The sequence below is a fragment of the Rhinichthys klamathensis genome, unplaced genomic scaffold, assembly GCF_029890125.1.
Source record: "Rhinichthys klamathensis goyatoka isolate OS25496 unplaced genomic scaffold, OSU_Roscu_1.1 h1tg000277l_1, whole genome shotgun sequence".
Lineage (NCBI taxonomy): Eukaryota > Metazoa > Chordata > Actinopteri > Cypriniformes > Leuciscidae > Rhinichthys > Rhinichthys klamathensis.
The window spans coordinates 569,914-588,648 of record NW_026606796.1 but is presented as its reverse complement, the minus strand read 5'-3'; the positions used below and the strand labels follow the sequence as shown (position 1 = coordinate 588,648).

The 18,735-nt window shown below is 37.9% G+C and overlaps 3 protein-coding genes across 4 annotated transcripts in view; 2 read left to right on the top strand and 1 right to left on the bottom strand.

Moving 5' to 3' along the window:
* The window catches only part of entpd1 (ectonucleoside triphosphate diphosphohydrolase 1), a 266,701-nt gene that overhangs the window by 208,495 nt on the left and 39,471 nt on the right, over nt 1-18,735 (top strand). The window lies entirely within an intron of this gene.
* crygmx (crystallin, gamma MX) lies at nt 24-2,099 on the top strand. Its single transcript, XM_056268818.1, has 3 exons — nt 24-128; nt 808-1,050; nt 1,554-2,099. The coding sequence occupies exons 1-3, from the start codon at nt 90-92 to the stop codon at nt 1,827-1,829; spliced, it is 558 nt and encodes a 185-aa protein (XP_056124793.1). The 5' UTR covers nt 24-89; the 3' UTR covers nt 1,830-2,099.
* On the bottom strand, nt 6,947-18,541 carry aldh18a1 (aldehyde dehydrogenase 18 family, member A1). Of its 2 annotated transcripts, XM_056268782.1 has the most exons (18): nt 18,402-18,541; nt 17,705-17,814; nt 15,697-15,848; nt 15,444-15,593; nt 14,794-14,898; nt 14,546-14,704; nt 13,953-14,043; nt 12,984-13,108; nt 12,248-12,392; nt 12,074-12,147; nt 11,825-11,924; nt 11,508-11,728; nt 11,157-11,294; nt 8,359-8,554; nt 8,117-8,238; nt 7,625-7,811; nt 7,263-7,358; nt 6,947-7,173 (listed from the first exon to the last, which is right to left on the bottom strand). In XM_056268782.1, exons 2-18 carry the CDS (start codon nt 17,793-17,795, stop codon nt 6,977-6,979), a joined length of 2,349 nt encoding a protein of 782 aa, XP_056124757.1. In that variant the 5' UTR covers nt 17,796-17,814; nt 18,402-18,541; the 3' UTR covers nt 6,947-6,976. The 2 variants fall into 2 exon arrangements, with proteins under 2 accessions (XP_056124757.1, XP_056124756.1); XM_056268781.1 differs by lacking the exons at nt 17,705-17,814; nt 18,402-18,541 and having other exon boundaries at nt 14,552-14,704; nt 15,697-15,870.

Sequence of the window (18,735 nt, the reverse complement as noted above, 5' to 3'; positions counted from 1 at the left end):
AACACATTGTGCTGACCAGACAGAGTTTTGTGAGTCATACACAAAGCCCTGATCCATGCTGGGTCTATAAAGAGGTCCTGACCTCAGAAATGATTTGGTCCACTCGGAGAACAGTCACAATGGGCAAGGTAAGTGACCAAACAGTGTCAGTAAATTATACGGATCTTAAACTAAAAGCATGCTTTTTACTTCAAAATACACTCCCTGGTGGCCGGCCAAAAAAAAAAAAAGTCACAGTTTGGATATAAATAGGCAAATGCTTAAGAGTCTATGATTGGATCAAAATTGCAATGATTATTATGTTTTAGCATGTTATATGTTTGGCAACAGTTCTTCTAACCCTAATTGATGGAGTGTGTAGTTATATTCATACATGTTTACACTAAGGGTATTTTATGGACAAAATAATGGACTGCAATGCAAATTCAGCTTTGTTAACATTGGTAATGAAAAAACAAGGGATCTTTACTGTACCCATCATATTCTGTTACAAAATAACTTGATTCCTACAATGAAGTGAGAAGGAAATTAAAAAAGACTGCTATTAGCCTAAAATAGTCCTGTTGTGTTCAGTTAATATTTGAGATTAAATCTGTACATTGTAGACTTTAGTGCAATACAAAAGACAAAAATGTAAACGGACAGACCATAAAACATACTTTCAAAATACTTCTATTGAAAAGAACATTTCAGTTTTTCTATATCAAATGTATATAAAAATCTGATAATATACTCAAGAAAAAGTGAAACTGCAAACTTAAAATTGACCTGTAATCTGTATTTGTCTTTCATTGCAACATCCAACAGATTACTTTCTTTGAAGACAAAAGCTTCCAGGGCCGTCACTATGAGTGCAGTGGAGACTGTGCTGACATGCATACTCACTTTTCTCGCTGCAACTCCATCCGAGTAGATAGTGGAAGCTGGGTGGCCTACGAGAAGCCCAACTTTTCTGGATATCAGTACATGCTGTCTAAGGGCGAATACCCTGATTTCAAGCACTGGGCTGGATTCAACGACTGCATTCGCTCCTGCCGCATGGTTCCTCCGGTGAGTCTTTACTGAATAATCAGCATTAGTAGACAGTATTATTTAAAAAGCATCCATAATGATAGGAAATATTTTTTCTCTTTGCATCAAAATGTTAGAGGTTAGGCTATTTTGTGAGGAACTAGCTCACCAAAAATAATGGTTGTTCTTTGAGTATTTTGTACTTTTCTTATTTGATATTTTTGTCTTTAAACATTTCAGATGTTTACTCGGTTTATGTTCTTAATAGTAAAATATATATAACAAACAGGTTTACAGGTATATAACAACACTCACCTCGTCTGCCATTGGTCTGCCAAACAGAATAGATCCCGCCCCATACTCAGGCTATTGGCTGATGCAATGTCGCCATGTCGGGCTGATCAATCAGAGCAATGCTTTACATTTTTGGAGGGAATTAAGTTACAAATGCATAAACAGAGTAGTAGAAAATGATTTCACCTTTAAACATAACCTTTATATATAGAGAGAGATATAGATAACACTGTTTGTTTCTTCCTCAGTACACTGGAAACTACAGGATGAAGATCTTTGAGCGCTCCGATTTCGGTGGTCAGGCAATGGAGCTGAATGAAGATTGCCCTGATCTGCGTCAGCGTTTCCACAACGGAGACATCTCTTCTGCCAATGTCATGGAGGGCTACTGGATGCTCCATGAGCACCCCAACTACACTGGCCGCCAGTTCTTCCTGCGTCCTGGGGAATACAGGAGGCACGTCGAGTGGGGCAGTCCAAGTCCTACCATGGGCTCCCTGCGACGTGTGACTGACCTCAACTGAAGATTCAAATCACGCAACTCTCCCAATGTGTCAACAGCACTGCCTGTCCATGCAGCGACTATGTCTAACCTTCAATCACCTCGAGGTGGTCGTGCTGAATGTATTTGTGATGCTTGCTGTAATCCGGCACAAGTGCCGTTCAGCCTGGCTTAAGTAGTGCTATCTGTCTCCTTTAGCACTGTTGACCGAGCAAACTGTGTATTTTATCAGCACCCTTCCCTTCCCAACTACAACTGGAAATAAAGGAAAAATCTATTAAAATCAAACAAATTATATTTGTACAGTCTGTGAGTATGTCGTCCATTTATGGAAAGCCAATAGGGCCAAAACGTGTGAAGCCAAAATATTACACGTAATTTACGTGTTAACATGTAATTTACACATTTACAATTAGTTTAATTGATTTAACGTAATTATGTATTAATGCATAAACAGGGTTTCAAATTAACTTTTTCACTCGCTGGCCAATTTGGCTACTAATTTTTTAAGTTACCAGCCATTCAGAACTTCTACTAGCCAAAAGAAAAAAGAAACCAAATTAATGTCACAGCTTAGCCTATATATACAGGTCCTTCTCAAAAAATTGGCATATTGTGATAAAGTTCATTATTTTCCATAATGTAATGATAAAAATTAAACTTTCATATATTTTAGATTCATTGCACACCAACTGAAATATTTCAGGTCTTTTATTGTTTTAATACTGATGAATTTGGCATACAGCTCATGAAACCCCAAAATTCCTGTCTCAAAAAATTAGCATATTTCATCCGACCAATAAAATAAGTGTTTTTAATACAAAAAAAAAAAAGTCAACCTTCAAATAATTATGTTCAGTTATGCACTCAATAGTCAATACTTGGTCAGGAATCCTTTTGCAGAAATGACTGCTTCAATGCGGCGTGGCATGGAGGCTATCAGCCTGTGGCACTGCTGAGGTGTTATGGAGGCCCAGGATGCTTCGATAGTGGCCTTAAGCTCAACCAGAGTGTTGGGTCCTGCGTCTCTCAACTTTCTCTTCACAATATCCCACAGATTCTCTATGGGGTTCAGGTCAGGAGAGTTGGCAGGCCAATTGAGCACAGTAATACCATGGTCAGTAAACCATTTACCAGTGGTTTTGGCACTGTGAGCAGGTGCCAGGTCGTGCTGAAAAATGAAATCTTCATCTCCATAAAGCTTTTCAGCAGATGGAAGCATGAAATGCTCCAAAATCTCCTGATAGCTAGCTGTATTGACCCTGCCCTTGATAAAACACAGTGGACCAACACCAGCAGCTGACATGGCACCCCAGACCATCACTGACTGTGGGTACTTGACACTGGACTTCAGGCATTTTGGCATTTCCTTCTCCCCAGTCTTCCTCCAGACTCTGGCACCTTGATTTCCGAATGACATGCAAAACTGAGCAACAGTCCAGTGCTGCTTTTCTGTAGCCCAGGTCAGGCGCTTCTGCCGCTGTTTCTGGTTCAAAAGTGGCTTGACCTGGGGAATGCGGCACCTGTAGCCCATTTCCTGCACATGCCTGTGCACGGTGGCTCTGGATGTTTCTACTCCAGACTCAGTCCACTGCTTCCGCAGGTCCCCCAAGGTCTGGAATCGGTCCTTCTCCACAATCTTCCTCAGGGTCCGGTCACCTCTTCTCGTTGTGCAGCGTTTTTTGCCACACTTTTTCCTTCCCACAGACTTCCCACTGAGGTGCCTTGATACAGCACTCTGGGAACAGCCTATTTGTTCAGAAATTTCTTTCTGTCTTACCCTCTTGCTTGAGGGTGTCAATGATGGCCTTCTGGACAGCAGTCAGGTCGGCAGTCTTACCCATGATTGCGGTTTTGAGTAATGAAACAGGCTGGGAGTTTTTAAAAGCCTTAGGAATCTTTTGCAGGTGTTTAGAGTTAATTAGTTGATTCAGATGATTAGGTTAATAGCTCGTTTAGAGACCCTTTTCATGATATGCTAATTTTTTGAGACAGGAATTTTGGGTTTTCATGAGCTGTATACCAAAATCATCAGTATTAAAACAATAAAAGACCTGAAATATTTCAGTTGGTGTGCAATGAATCTAAAATATATGAAAGTTAAATTTTTATCATTACATTATGAAAAATAATGAACTTTATCACAATATGCTAATTTTTTTAGAAGGACCTGTATATATAATTTGGATTTCATACATTCATTTCTTATTTAAACAAAATCCTTTCATCCAGCCGTCTCCTCCTTCCCCAAAATCTGTTTTAGGTTGACAGATCAATACAGTATACATAGAACATAAAAAAATTCACGATTTTGGAAAATAACCAATTTTAGTAAAGTCTTTTCTGTTAACCAAATGCTTTTTAATCTTCACTATTGCTTAAATGCAAATTAACAAACGCTCCATTATTTGTTGCATAGTGACGTGCACATTCAAGTAGGCCAGATATGCGCAGAATATGCGCAATACGCTGTATTTATCATGATGACTCACGAGTTGAGTATTTGCGCTAAATCTGTGAGTAAACATAAGTAACACACCAAATTGGCTAGTGATATGACAACGTTACACGCCACAGTTGATGTTTAACCGCATTTGGCGGGTGTTAATTTCAAACCCTGCACGTAAATTACGTAATTACGCGTTGACATATTAGTTGGCCCTATTGGTAGGCCCTGACACGTTTTGGCCCTTTTGGCCTTCCATATCTATTGCCTTGATGGTGCATGACGTCATCTTGTGCCCAAGAGACAAAAGAAAATTATTAAGGAAACAGGAGCTTGTTCTTTGAACTATGTTATTAAGGAACAAAAAAAGGGTATCTGAGGATGGGAGAGCAGAAGACTTTTATAAGATCACATGATGTCTAGCAGATGCTTTGGGCCCATGAAAGAGGACCCATATTAGCAGCACATCATAGGGTAACGCAGACTCAAAAAGGAAAAGTCAAAGTGGCCTGGTCCTAGCCCCAAGCATGCAGCTCTCTCAGAACACAAAACAAAACCAAGTCCATTTCTCAGCTCATGCATTTTTCATAAGGTATATGGAAACCGAGCCCTTTCAGAGATAAATATCAATTATTGAAATTTTTAATTAGAAGCCCATAATTGGCAAAGATACAAATGAATAAATAACTTTGACGATTAATTATACATATGAAAAAATTAGGCTCTGCAGGGAGCACGTTTGAGTCTCCAAAGATCAAGGAAACACAAGAAATATGAGTTTTCGCCTCAAGTAATGTTCAATTAAAGCTGTACTGACTGTGAAGGTCCGATGGCTTGTTTCATTTCCATATACCCTAAACTCTCAACTTAGACCTTGGCATGTGACATTTTGTGCACAGGTTGATGTAAATCAAGAATTATTTAGCAGTCATAATTTCAACATCATAAAACTGCACTGACAAAATTCATCTGAAATACAATTTTAAGGGTCAACGCTCATGTTACTTTACAAAAAGTGATCTTATCATTTGAAATTCAGCATAACAACCTTTGTTTCGCATGTTAGTTATAAATATGCTTTCTTACGGCTGTACCTGTATTTTCGTCTCCTGTTTTGGCAGTAACACTCTCCTCATTTGAGTATTTTTTTAACCTCTTTCATCCAAAACAGTCATTGATCATAGATCTTACACAGTAAAGTTGGAACACAATAACACATGAATTAGACTCAGTTTCTCTTCATCTCTGGATCTTTTTAGTTCCTGATGAAGGCTTATTGAACGTAAACCGCATATTTTGGAGAATAAAAAGAATTCGTAAGTCAAAAGGCACTGGCACTTTCATGGCAAGCCTCAGTCTTCTCGCAGTCTCTTCTTTCCTAATAGCAACATAATTAATCCTCTGTAGTATTGTTTTCACTCTTCCATGTCCCACTTAGTGCTTGGCAAGTCTCTCTCTCCCTACAGAACAGCCTCTTGATGTTTCCCACACTGAACTGCACTTAAGAAAGATTATTAATTAAGTTCAAAATGGCCCCGATACTTGTCGGTTTCCTCCCTAAATCTTTTTCCAAACATCTTTCAGGTACAAATTAAACTTTCAGGTCTTTATCAGAAGCGTCAAATGTATCCAGAAGCATTTGGAAAGTACAAAAAAAGAAATTTATTCTACATACAAAAATTGTGAACATCTTCAGAACACTCTTCTCACCATAAGCATCACTATTTTGTGGAGTGTTATAGTACTTTTAAGTAAACATTACAAGGCCTTCTGTAGCAGTTCAGGACAAAGTCTGTCTGTCCCAGGTGAATTTTACAGCAGTAACAGGGAAATATCTACAGTTCTGCACATTACTTATGATTTAAAGGCAATGAATATTTTTAAAAAAAAAAGGAAAAAGAGAGAAGTAAAGAACAGGATATTTGTTTTTTCTTTGTTTTCTTTTCAATAAAAGCAACTGACACGACAAAGCAGTGTGAAAATAGTAGTTTCTTGTTTCATTAATAATACAGTTGTCTTATGTTGTATATGACCAGCACTATGCCATATGCAAATGGTTCTTTTTCGGTAAAAATACAGTTTTATTATGTAATGTTGTATATGACCAGCAGTATGCCACATGAAAAAGATTCTTTCCCTATTATGTTTGAAGTTATGTGTACACAATATGCTGCAATTCAGCACAAAGATGTTTAATACTCTCATTTGTGCCAGGAAATGTCATTTTAAAATTGCTACTGGATTTCAAAAATTAAATATTACATAAATATAACATTGGCAGTTCGGGAAGTCTCTTTTCATTAACTCAGTACTGGGGTGGAATTGTCATTATATTTGCCATGAAACGTTTAGCTACTCAAAGAAATATAATACAACGCACAAACCATAACAAAAATTACAACATAAACAAGAAGATGGATCAAGGCTTTAAGCAAAATCCCTTATCCATCTGTGTGGCATGACAGATTAAATTCAACTGGTATGTACTGAGAACAGGATACACGACTAAAAGTTGAAGTGAAGTCTCTTTGCCCCTTGAGACAGTCCAAATTATGGGAAAAACAAAGGAAAATTAGCTATAAAGGTTCTTAAATTTATGGGTTTACTGAACAGCTCTCTATCCACATACTGTATGATTTTCCATGTATTCGCACTTAATCGAAATAAACCGCCTGATGGAGTCTTTAATTGGGTTTTAAGTGGGTGAGTTTTACTTAAAGACTCTAGCTGGTGGTTCTGCGTCCAGGAAGAAGCTGCGCCACTGGAAGATTCTCGTGCAGATACGTCATGCTGCCCTGCTCAGAGAAGTCTGCAGCTGTGTGGCCTTCGCCCCGTAAGACCCACTTGGTAGTGAGAAGCCCTTCCAACCCCACAGGCCCACGGGCATGAATACGGGCCGTGCTGATGCCAACCTCCGCACCTACAAAGCACCACAGGGTCATTATTAGGCAATTAAAAGGGAAATATTTAAATTAAGTGTTTGGGGGGAAAAAGAAAAAGGAGACCTACCGAGACCAAACCGATATCCATCAGCAAACCGTGAGCTGGCATTCCAGAAGACACAGGCACTATCCAATTGCTGAAGGAACTGCTCTGCTGTTTCCTCTACACAGAGCACATGAAAAATAAAGATACATAATTGATTAAATACATTTTTAAAATGAGATGTCAATGCATGTATGGAAGCAGCAACAATCTTTCCACTAGATGGCACTACAGCACTGCTTTTTTGTTCAAAACACATCAATTTCTTGATAATTTCTTAACTAACATTTGCACAGCATGTAACTTTAATATTAACTCACTAAAGTGTCTAGATTTATGATACATGATTATCCACCACTAAAGGACAGGTATATGTTCAGCCTTACCATTTTCCGTGACAATAACATCAGTGTGGGAACTGCCATATTTATGAATGTGATCAACAGCCTCCTGCATGCTGTCCACCACCTCGATACAGCACTCCAGATCCCCGTATTCGGTACGCAGAGATTTCACCTCTGATGGACTGAAGGTCAGGTAGGATGCAAACTTGGGGCCAGCGTGGATCTTCACCTACAGGGGTCAAATCATCAATCATTTTAAGAAAATGTAGTAATAAACGTAGACTATCATTTTGTAATATGCAGAAAAATAAAATAGCCTGTTTTCACAAAAAAACAACAGTAATAGTGAGATGTACACTACCATTACATTTTTTAGTCAGCAAGGACACATTAAATTGATGTGACAGTAAACACATTTATAATGTTTTGTTCTCTTGAACACATGGAATGGAAACAGTGTTTCGCAAAATGTTTTATGTGATATTCTAATTTTGCGTACAAGTTAAATGGAAACATAGCCATTGACAGGCTTACATGTTCTGTTCTCAGCATGTCGATGATCTGATCAAACAGTGGTGTTCTGAGAAGATCTCGATGCACCAACAGGGTTTCCATGGCGTTACAGGCTGCAGGGTAGTCACATTTGGAGTCTCGGACTAGAAAGATGAAACATAACTAGTGTAATTTAAACCGTTACAAACAATAAAAGAAAATTCCCACATAGTTGTACTTTATAAACATAATCCACACTAGTAAATCTTCATTGGCAGTCTTACTGATCTTGATGGCTTTGTCAATACTGGCCTCATGGTCCACATAAACATGGCAGATCCCCTCACTATGACCAAGAACAGGGATGCCCTTCGCTGCACGCTGAATATCTCTGACTAGCTGAGAGGAGCCACGGGGAATGATCAGATCAATCATCTTCTCCAGACGGCACAGATCCTCCACCTCTTCACGCGTGCTCACCTGCCACACAATATATCATTTAATGACTAATATACATATACAGTTGTAATCAAGATTATTCAACGCCCATTGCATTTTCAGTTGAATTTGGGGAAACCACTTGAAACATTTGTTGTGTTCTATTTCAATTACTTTTGCTTAATTTGTTCATTGCAAACAGCTGAAATCCTGTACATTTTGCCAATAAACATGATTTGCAATGGGAGTTGAATAGTTTTGATTACAACTGTATAGATATTAGGGCTGTAACGATACGCGATATAAAATCGAAATGGCGATACTCAGGTCCACGATCCTGTATCGCGATGTGAGAAGGCAGAATCGCGATCACACCCCTTCCAACTTCCTGTCCAGAACCAGGGCTCGAATTTCGGCGCGGGATTGCGGGTATTGCGCATAATTCTAATCATTCCCGCAGGTCTCCCATTTATAATGCGGGAAATTCCCGCAATTGTAATCCACACAGATAATAAAATCAAATCATTCTTTTAACAACTATCTTCCAGACGCAATTTCACAAACAGCGTGAGTGTTCAGCGGTGCCGCGCGCGTCTTCTATCTCTTCTCATAATGTGTTGTGCAAGGCAGGCATCAAGAGCTGCGGCGATAATACACACTCGTGTTCAGGAGTCGGGACCATAGACTGTAAGGTCGGGACATGACGGAATATTCACTTGCACAATCGGGCCAGCAATGCATCGTGACTGAAGTCTATTTAAGTCTTACCAGTTTAAACATTCAAGCGATTTTAAACTAATCAGTGCTCGCGCACTCTCTGAGATTATTTTCTATGCGCTCATTTATAGAAAATCCGCCTCAAAAACAGCTGGCTAGTAACTATTTTTCGCGGATTATATTGCTTTAACACGCAAAATTGTCAATTTCGGTCTTTGTGAGTAGGCTATACTCTAAATATAGTTGGTTTTGTCTTTAATAAGCATAAAACGATGCCAGTATAATGAACACAGGATCCGTGCACTAGCTCTTAAAGTGACGGCAGCCATATGTGTCTGTCATTAATTTTGTTGTCAAACAACAAAAGATAGCTTTAAGTTAAAGGAATCAGGATTAATAGCCTATGTATTTAATTTATTCAGGACTAAAATACTACCCAGTGTTATTTTCCATTTGATTACTTTATTCAGTTTCTGTATATGAATACTAGTGTTAGACCTATTCAAAACTTTTCTCTTTAATTGTCTTTATTTGTATCTTTATTCTATTGTATTTATTTGTGCTACTTTTTTTCAATTTAATTAAACAATTTAAATCAAGCTTCCTTGTGATGTGTAAATTCTTAACAACAATATTACCCCATTGTAAAAATGCAATGAGCGCAAACATTTAGGCAAGATAAATGTAATAATTTTGTTTGGAAAAAATGCCCCCCCTTTCTCCCCCTCAAACAAAAAAAATCCCCCCCATGAGAATCATCTAAAGGGGAGATCGTTTTTGGCAAATGGGGATCCCCCCATTTTCCAAAACGAAATTCAGGCCCTGAGAACTACCACATCTTTAAATTACTATTAGTATTATTTGAAGTTAACATTATAAAATACGTAGACCTACACCACAAAACTAGTTGAGGATAAATTATTTAAAATTTGGCAATTTCAGCATTATGGACGTGAAATTTGCAGCCAAAACTTGAAATATAAATTCTCAGAAAGTGCATTAAATGAATCCTCAATTGACCGGCAACACGTCCAACATGCAGATGCATATCCTACGGCACCATCCCGAAATCAATTTAGTTGGAGTACAGAACACAGCCCAAAAGCAGCAGCCTACACTGCCTAGTATAGTTTAATAATTTGGATACTTATTATTTTTCTTTGGTGTTTAGATTATACAGGTTTTTCCTGATGTTATTTAATAAAAATACCGGTATTTTTTTTCTTCTCTCAAAATCTCTTTTTTTTCACCACAAGCCCCGCCCCCGTGATAGAATCGCGATACGAATCGAATCGTGGGTCAAAAATCGTGATACGAATCGAATCGTGGGTTTGGTGTATCGTTACAGCCCTAATAGATATACATACATACACACTGCCAATCAGAAGGTCAATATATTTCTTAATTAATACTAATATGCAGCAAGTATGCATTAAATTGTTCAAAAGTTACAGTAACGACATTTATATTGTTACATACAATATCGATTTCAAATAAAGCAGTTCTTTTGAACCCTTTATTTATCAAAGAATCCTGAAAACAATGCGTCACGGTTTCCTCAAAAAATTTGAAAAGCAGCACAACAGTTTTCAACATTATTAATAATAAATGTGACACTAAAGCCTGAAATAATACCGCTGAAAAATCAGCTTTGCCATCACGGGAATTAATTACATTTTAAGATATACATTACAATAGAAAACAGTATTTTTAAATTGTAATGCGATTTCAGAATATTTGTTTTGACTTTATTTTTTATTGAATAAATGCAGCCTTGGTAAGCTTGGGGAGGGACTTCTGTCAAAATAAATAAATAAATAAATAAAATTTCGTACTAATGCCAAACTTTTGAACAGTAGCGCGTGTATGTGTGTGTGTGTGTGTTTGTGTAAGGTGAAAATCTACAGTGCAAAAGTGATTCATTTACCAGCTGGATGGCGTCTTTCACTCCATGTATGGACAGGGCCTCCTGGGCGAGCTCATGCAGGATGCGATTTGTGTTGGCTGCCTCTTTGCCACCTTTCAGCAAAAGAGCATTTCCACTTGCAACGGCTAAAGCAGAAACCTGTCGAGATAAACAAAATTTAGCAGGTTTATAAAAGGTGACTTACAGTACACATACTGGTTTCTCAATCTCAGTGGAGCAACCTGGAGCCTTGGCTACTGTCGGGTTTGAACCAACAACTTTTCTGTTTACAGCCCAGATTTTTAACATAAACATGCTCACAAACAGGAAAACCATAACATTATGTATAGGCATGCATTTTGTGCATCTGACCTGGGGGAGGCAGTCTGGCCGGGACTCAAAGATGACCAGCAGTACTCCTATGGGGACGGTGATCTGCTCCAGCTCCAGGTTGTTTGCCACACGGGTCCTTCGCAGAACCCTGCCAACGCTGTCCTGAGAGGACACTGCGATCTGGCGCAGACCGATGGACAGACTGTTCAGCTTTGATGATGACAAACTGAGTCGCTTCAGCAAGGCTGGAGACAGACGACCTGTAACATCACAGATAAAAACTGACTGATATGCAACTCCAATTGGGGAAAATTACATTGCACGTGGTCTAGAGAGAAGCAATCACTTCCTGTTACCTATGCTGGCAGCATGCTCCATGTCCTTTTTGTTGGCAGATAAGATCTCGTCTTTCCTCTCGGTGAGGAGATCAGCAAATGCACAGATGATGTCACTTCTCTGTGGACAAACAGAATGATTTGACACAGGTGCTGTCTATAGACGTGAAGATGAAAATAACCCAAAATATTCAATGGTTTCTGGGAAAATACTAGGCACACATGATTCCAGACAGTCATTTAAAATAGTGGTTTACATTTTTAACTAACCTGTTCGGGTTCAAGGGAAGCAAGTGTCCTGCCAGCAGAACGAGCCATTTCTGTCTGCTGCTCAACTGTAGGGCCTGTGGATGAAGAAAAGTGGCATCTGAGGACTTTTAACAGATAAGGATAAACAAATCTTGTCAGACGAAAACTGATTCAGTAGAACCGGGGATAACTTACCAGCTGGCTTGACCTCTGAGAAGAATGTTCCCACTTTTTTGCCCTCAACAATGTCAGTGATCACATGACCTGTGACTTTGGGGTGTGTACCATTAGCAATCACAACAGAAGTCCCACCTTGGAGAGCCCAGAGGGCAGCTTTTACCTAAAGTTTAGAGAACACACAGACTGTCATTTTTAGGCATTCATACTATCAAAAGCTAGCCTGGGTTTCCCCATACTGCCTTTGCGCAGCGCGATTTTATTGACGCTGCTAGGCAGTCTGGATACCATGGACCAAATTTTCGCCTCAGCGAGGGGACCAATCACAGAACGGGGAGGGAGCAGCAAGACGATGACGACGTCTATGCGACACACCGAAGCAGTTTGTTTATACCTATGGATCAAACATGGCAGCAGACGTGAAGTTACCTTTCGACGCAGCCTTAGATATTGATCTAAGTAGTTTAGAACGCAAATAAATCTCAGACCCATCGTCTTCTTCCTCGTCTAATTTCTTTCGCTCTACATACGTCATCTGGTATAATTGAAACGATTGGCTATGAGCTATGTACAGGCGCATTTGATAGACCCAATAAATGGCTCTGAGCATTTGTAAACCACGCCTCAAATACGAGAAAATTAACATGTGGTTCCCAACCACGTCTCAATGTCAATGAGACGTGGTCTGACGTTAGCCAGGGTAATCAAAAGCTACATTGTGTTTCTATATCAGATTCCCTTTCTGTAATAATACCTTAGCTTCCATTCCTCCAATGCCGACCCTGGACTTTGTGCCATAGGTTATGGAATGCTGGTCCCCAGGGTAAAATGTGTCCAGGAGCTTGGCATCATCTGACCCCGGTGGGCTGTCATAAAGGCCTAAATAAGTGGCAAAAGAGGACAGAGAGTAAACAGTTGAGTTTAAGAAAGATTTCAACCAAAAATGTATAGCCTGCCATTGTTTACGCATCAATTGCAACTGCATGAAAAAGAGTGACTCTCTTAGTCTTTAAAGGTTTCCCTTTAGTGTGAATTTTTGGCTTCATTTTATAGATCAAAATATTATCTTAATTTTTTTATATAATACCATAAGAAAAATTAACATAAAAGTAATAATTGTTATGACAGTTTGTGAAATATCCATGACACATTTTTTCAGCATTTATTTGAAATAGAAATCTTTAGTAACATTGTGTCTTTACAATCACTTCTGATTAGTTTAATGCAGCCTTGCTGAATAAAAACATTGATTCTTTTCCAAAAATGCACTGAACTTGACCATAAAATATCAATATATATATATATATATATATATATATATATATATATATATATATATATATATATATACACACACACACATACATACACATATATAAATATATATACACTGCCATTCAAAAGCTTGGGATCGGTACGATTTTTTATGTTTTTAAAAATAAGTCTCTTCTGCTCGCCAAGGCTGCATTTATTTAATTAAAAATACAAAAAAAAAGTAATATTGTGAAATATTATGACAATTTAAAATACTGTAACTGTTTTCTGTTCGAATATATTTAAAATGTAATTTATTCCTGTGATGACAAAGCTGAACGTTCAGCATTATTACTCCAGTCTTCAAACGAAGTTAGTTTTTGCCTGATTTTGTTCGAAATGACTATCGAAGTATTTTAGGGCCTTAACGAGTATGGTAATGATCTAAACATTCAATCTGAAATCTCACCCTCTACATCAGAGAGAGCGATGAGAAGATCTGCCCTCATCTCCACGGCAAGCCGCGCTGCAAGACTATCGTTATCCTTGATGCTGATAACCTGCAGAATGAAAAAGAGAAATACAGAGTGTGACAAAATGAGTCTCAAGAGCAAATTAGAGAAAATAGGCCTTGTCTTATAAACCCACAAAGCAAGACATCTCCTCTATGTTTTTAAGCTTCGTTGAGCATTTATCACTAAACTATGACAATAAAATGGGTGTGATGAACAATGACTATGTCTAGTCTATGAAAAGGCAGAATTCCACATGAAACCACATTAGAAGCCGCAGCCAGTGCATGATAGAGCAAATGTAGATGAGCTCAGAGAGTAAGCGACAGTACTGTGAATGAAGTAATGTTAGTTTCTTTCCACTTTCTACAGGAATGGAAAAACCCTCAGGCTGCAACAGTGCAGAAGACAAACATCAAGCCTCTGTATTGCTCTGCTCCAGCATGCATCTGTAAAGCCCCCTCCCAGCATGCAGTTCCAAAAGGAAGAGGATGGGTGCCAAGGCTGCTGGGAAGACTCTATCTCCCGATTCATTTTGCTCTGTACCCACATTTACCCCCTGTAGGTCACTGTTGGGTTCTGGGGGAGGCACCACAGCATCGTTGGTGTTGATAATGGGAACGATGTTCATACGCAGCAGCTCGTGAAGGGTGCTGTTCAAATTTCGTCTTTTCTGGTCGTCGTGAAAGTCCAGATTTGTTACCAGGATCTGAAGCAACAACAAAAAAATCCATTAAAATATGAATAAGAGTGTATTTTTTGAAGTGTCATCATGCATATGTGAGTGTGTGTATGTACCTGGGCTGTACAGGTGCTGTACTGAGTGAACATTGCTTCATACAGAGCCATAAGCCCACTTTGTCCCGCAGCGGCACACGCTCTCGCCTCTAGAACCGGCAGTGCCTGACAGAGGAAACACATTCAACTTTAGCTTCTTAACTTCTTAAAGTTAAAAGGATAGTACACTCAGATAAAACATGCTCGCTTGACGTACGAGAGAACCAGTGAGGTTTGTTCATTTGTTCTCACACGTCAGGCAAGTATGGTTTAAGTATGGTTTCATTTACCATATTTGATGTGATCTATTTGTGTGCCATGATCAATGTTTAAATGTGAATAAAAGCCTAAATTAAATCCGTTCATCATATGAAGTGACTGTCTCTTCAGGAGCCTTGCATTAAACCACTCGATTCATATGCATCTCTTTATGAACATTTTAAAGAATCTAAGTTTTGGGTGAATGGACTTACGATTAGATTTTTCAATTTAAAAAGTTTGTTTATAAGTTGAAAGAAAGTCTTCTCATTTAGAATGAAATGAGGGTGAGTAATTGAAACTGAATTTTCATTTTTGGATGAACTATACATTTAACACATTGTATTTTTGTTTAAAGCATTTTAAACAAAAATTGTACCAAAGAAATTGTTAACAAATTTGTATGTCCTCACCATATCTTTGAGCTGATTCTGGCCTGAATGCAGGGCTTGTCTGACGCTCTGTGAGAGAAGAATTTCGTGCCTCAGCCTTTGTTTTCCAAATGCTACAGCGCCACTGGTCACGATCATCATCTCTCTACCCTGATTCTGAAGCACGGCCACCTTAAACAATCAAAATTCAGAGTCATACAACAATGAAATATTGCATAACGCCGCCTTGTTAGTAAAATGTGTTACATCACAGACTTATTTGCAAATCCTTTACCTGTTCTACTATTGAAGCAAGTCGGCCCAAAGCGAGGCCGCACTCGTCGCCGCGGGTTACGACGGCACTCCCCAACTTGACAACGATTCTTTTGGCCTGGCGCAGCTCACTGCGGTGGGCAAATGACTTACCGTGCGCCCGTGCCAGAGGCACTGTAAAAAAAGGCACATTACTCCACTGACGCACAGCATGGAGTGTAGGAAATGGGAAGGAAGAGGGATCTGCATGGGAAAGAGAGCCGGGAAAGAACCCAATGAGGAGCCATGCCATGCAGGAAAGCCGTGAGTGGATAGATGGGTTGTGTTAGTGTGCACTGATTGTATCACCGATAAATATCAGAATAATGTGGAAATGGTAAGAGACAAGCAGAGAAAACAGGAAGTATGAAGTGCATGTCCATAATGTAACAAATGGCATTGTATACTATAAATACCGTTGACAAATTGCTTATGTTCCTCTATTCCTCTATTTTGTCTGCTAAATGAATAAATGTAAACAAATGAACATTATGCTGGTCCCCCTGGTATTCCAGAAAAAAAAAAACTGATTTAAAAGACAGTAAAAGTCATTATTGACTATATTTACTTATCAAATCATTTGAGAAGTAAATATTTAATGACCCTTGTCTTGTAATTCAAAATTAATCATTGCTTGTTTTCATAATCTAAAATGTAATAACTTTCTCTGTTTCTCTTTAGCTGGAGTAACCATAGCCACATAGCAAGAAAAAAAAACAATAACAGCAGTCTAACTTTCATCATCCAATCAACTTTCAATGACGTCTATTCTAATTATACATATATTTCTAATTATATATAAATATTTCATAGTTAAATGTTTGATTTGTTTTAATAATGTTTATAAAAATATGAATATAAATATATGACTTTAGTGAAACATATATAAATTCTGTGAATAAATTAACAATAAAATCTCAAAAAAAAAAAATTCAACTGTTTTAAATGCTACAAGTGTAGAGTACAGTATGAAAAGTGGATTTTTCTTTATTCTGAGACTAAAAATTTAAGAGTAATTAAATACTTTAAATGAGTTTTACATTGCGGCAAAAGGTCATCTAAATGTAAAAAAAAAAAAAAGTTTTGAGTAAAAACAGTGAATCTGAAATCACACCCTTTACATCAAAGAGAGAGAGCAAAGCAAAAATGTACTTGAAAACAAATGTAGGTCTCTATGGGATTCCAGAAAATTAAGCAAAGCATGAAATCAATGTTGACTACCGTATATTTTACTTATTAAAAATCCCCTGGTCTTATTATACAAAATTCACCAATGCTCTTATTATGTTCTCATAATAATCATAATCTAAAATGTAATAATTTCTCTTTCTGTATCTCTTATGCTGATGTAAACAAAGGCACATTAGCAGGGAAAAATAACAATAACCAATAACATTACAGTCTAACTTTAATGACCCAAACAACTTTCAATGAATAAATTTAAGTCTCGCCCTAAACTAAATTCCAGGTGAATATATTTTTTAACTCTTAAATTTCACATTACAGAGGTTGAATAAAAAATGCAGTCACAAAAGTTATCTGGAATCAAAGTCGAAGCAATCAAATGAAGAGAACAGAAATCTGGGACAAGCAATTCACAAAGCTGTGAGCTTGTAAAGTACAGCGCCCACCAAAGCCCCTGCCACATTCTTTATGAAAGAAAATAACATGCTAAAAGGTGCCACATCAGCAAAGCCAGACAGCACAACCAAACGCTGACAGGACAGAACTCAAAGAAGAGCACCGACCCAGTGAATGAGACAGACAGACGTGCTGTAAATTAGAAGCAAGGGTCATGAAACAACTACTTGCATCTCCATATTTTAATTACGGACTGATTTTAATAAATAAGAAACAAGGAAGAATATACTGATATACAGGACGGTACAGTCAGTCAGTGTTGCAAACTTTTCTTTATATTACCCTACATATTTTACTTTCTTTACAGAGGTATGGCATACAAGGCACATAAATAATACACAAGTACTTACTTTTGCCTTGAGAAGCAGCTCTTCTGAAGGTTTGCAGAGCATTTGGTCTCGCTAAAAGCCGAGAACATGAGAACATCTTCTGGAGATACATGGTGACCAGATCTGTACAACTAAAACATAACCCATATATTTCAGATAAAAAATTAATTAATTAATCAAATCAATTCACTTAGGCTAGATCCTAGGCAAGTCCCCCCACATAATGAATTATGCAAGATATTTTGTGATCATAATTTCTTAAACTGAAAGTAAATGTAAACAAAAGCTTGATATATAACATGAATTCCACACCCAATTGACCTAGTAACGTTACGTTCAATTAAAATTCAAAGACAAGTGCATCATTGTGCTGAAGGAAAGTTGTCACCAGGGTTTGATGTTTCTTTAATTATTTGAATACGACATTTAATACGTTTTGTGCATATACTGTATGATCTAAGTGCATGATATCTACAATAATATTTAACAATATTAAAAACAACGAGGTTCAGGAAACCGTTACAATAATCAATATAATTAATAAACATAATCAATACAGACATTAAAGAACAACACGTCTTATTTATTCAGTAAACTTTCTTTAGATACACGTTGGCTGATGCAAGAAGGAAGAATAAATGGCCCAGCATGACAATATCGTGCAATTGCGAAATTGCGATCGTGCAATATCTTAATGTGAAAATATCATCTTACATACCTTAATCTGCTAAATAAATATTACTTATTCAATTCAAGTTCACTGCCACCGCTGCTCTTCAGTGCCACATCAACTCTCAGCAGCTGCTCTCATGGATTCGGCCATGTTGACGTTCATCCACGTTGATACGCAACGAGCGTACGTACTAAGCTTTACGACGAGATCGTTACGATTCACAAACATTTTTTACGGTTGCCTGGATACGCCGCTTACCTAACATACACAATCTTCGCAAAAAATAAATAAATTTGATTTGAATAATAAATAAATAATAATAATAATAAACTTCTAAAATGTCAATAAAGGTCAGAATGCAGTACTTTTGTCGGTATCG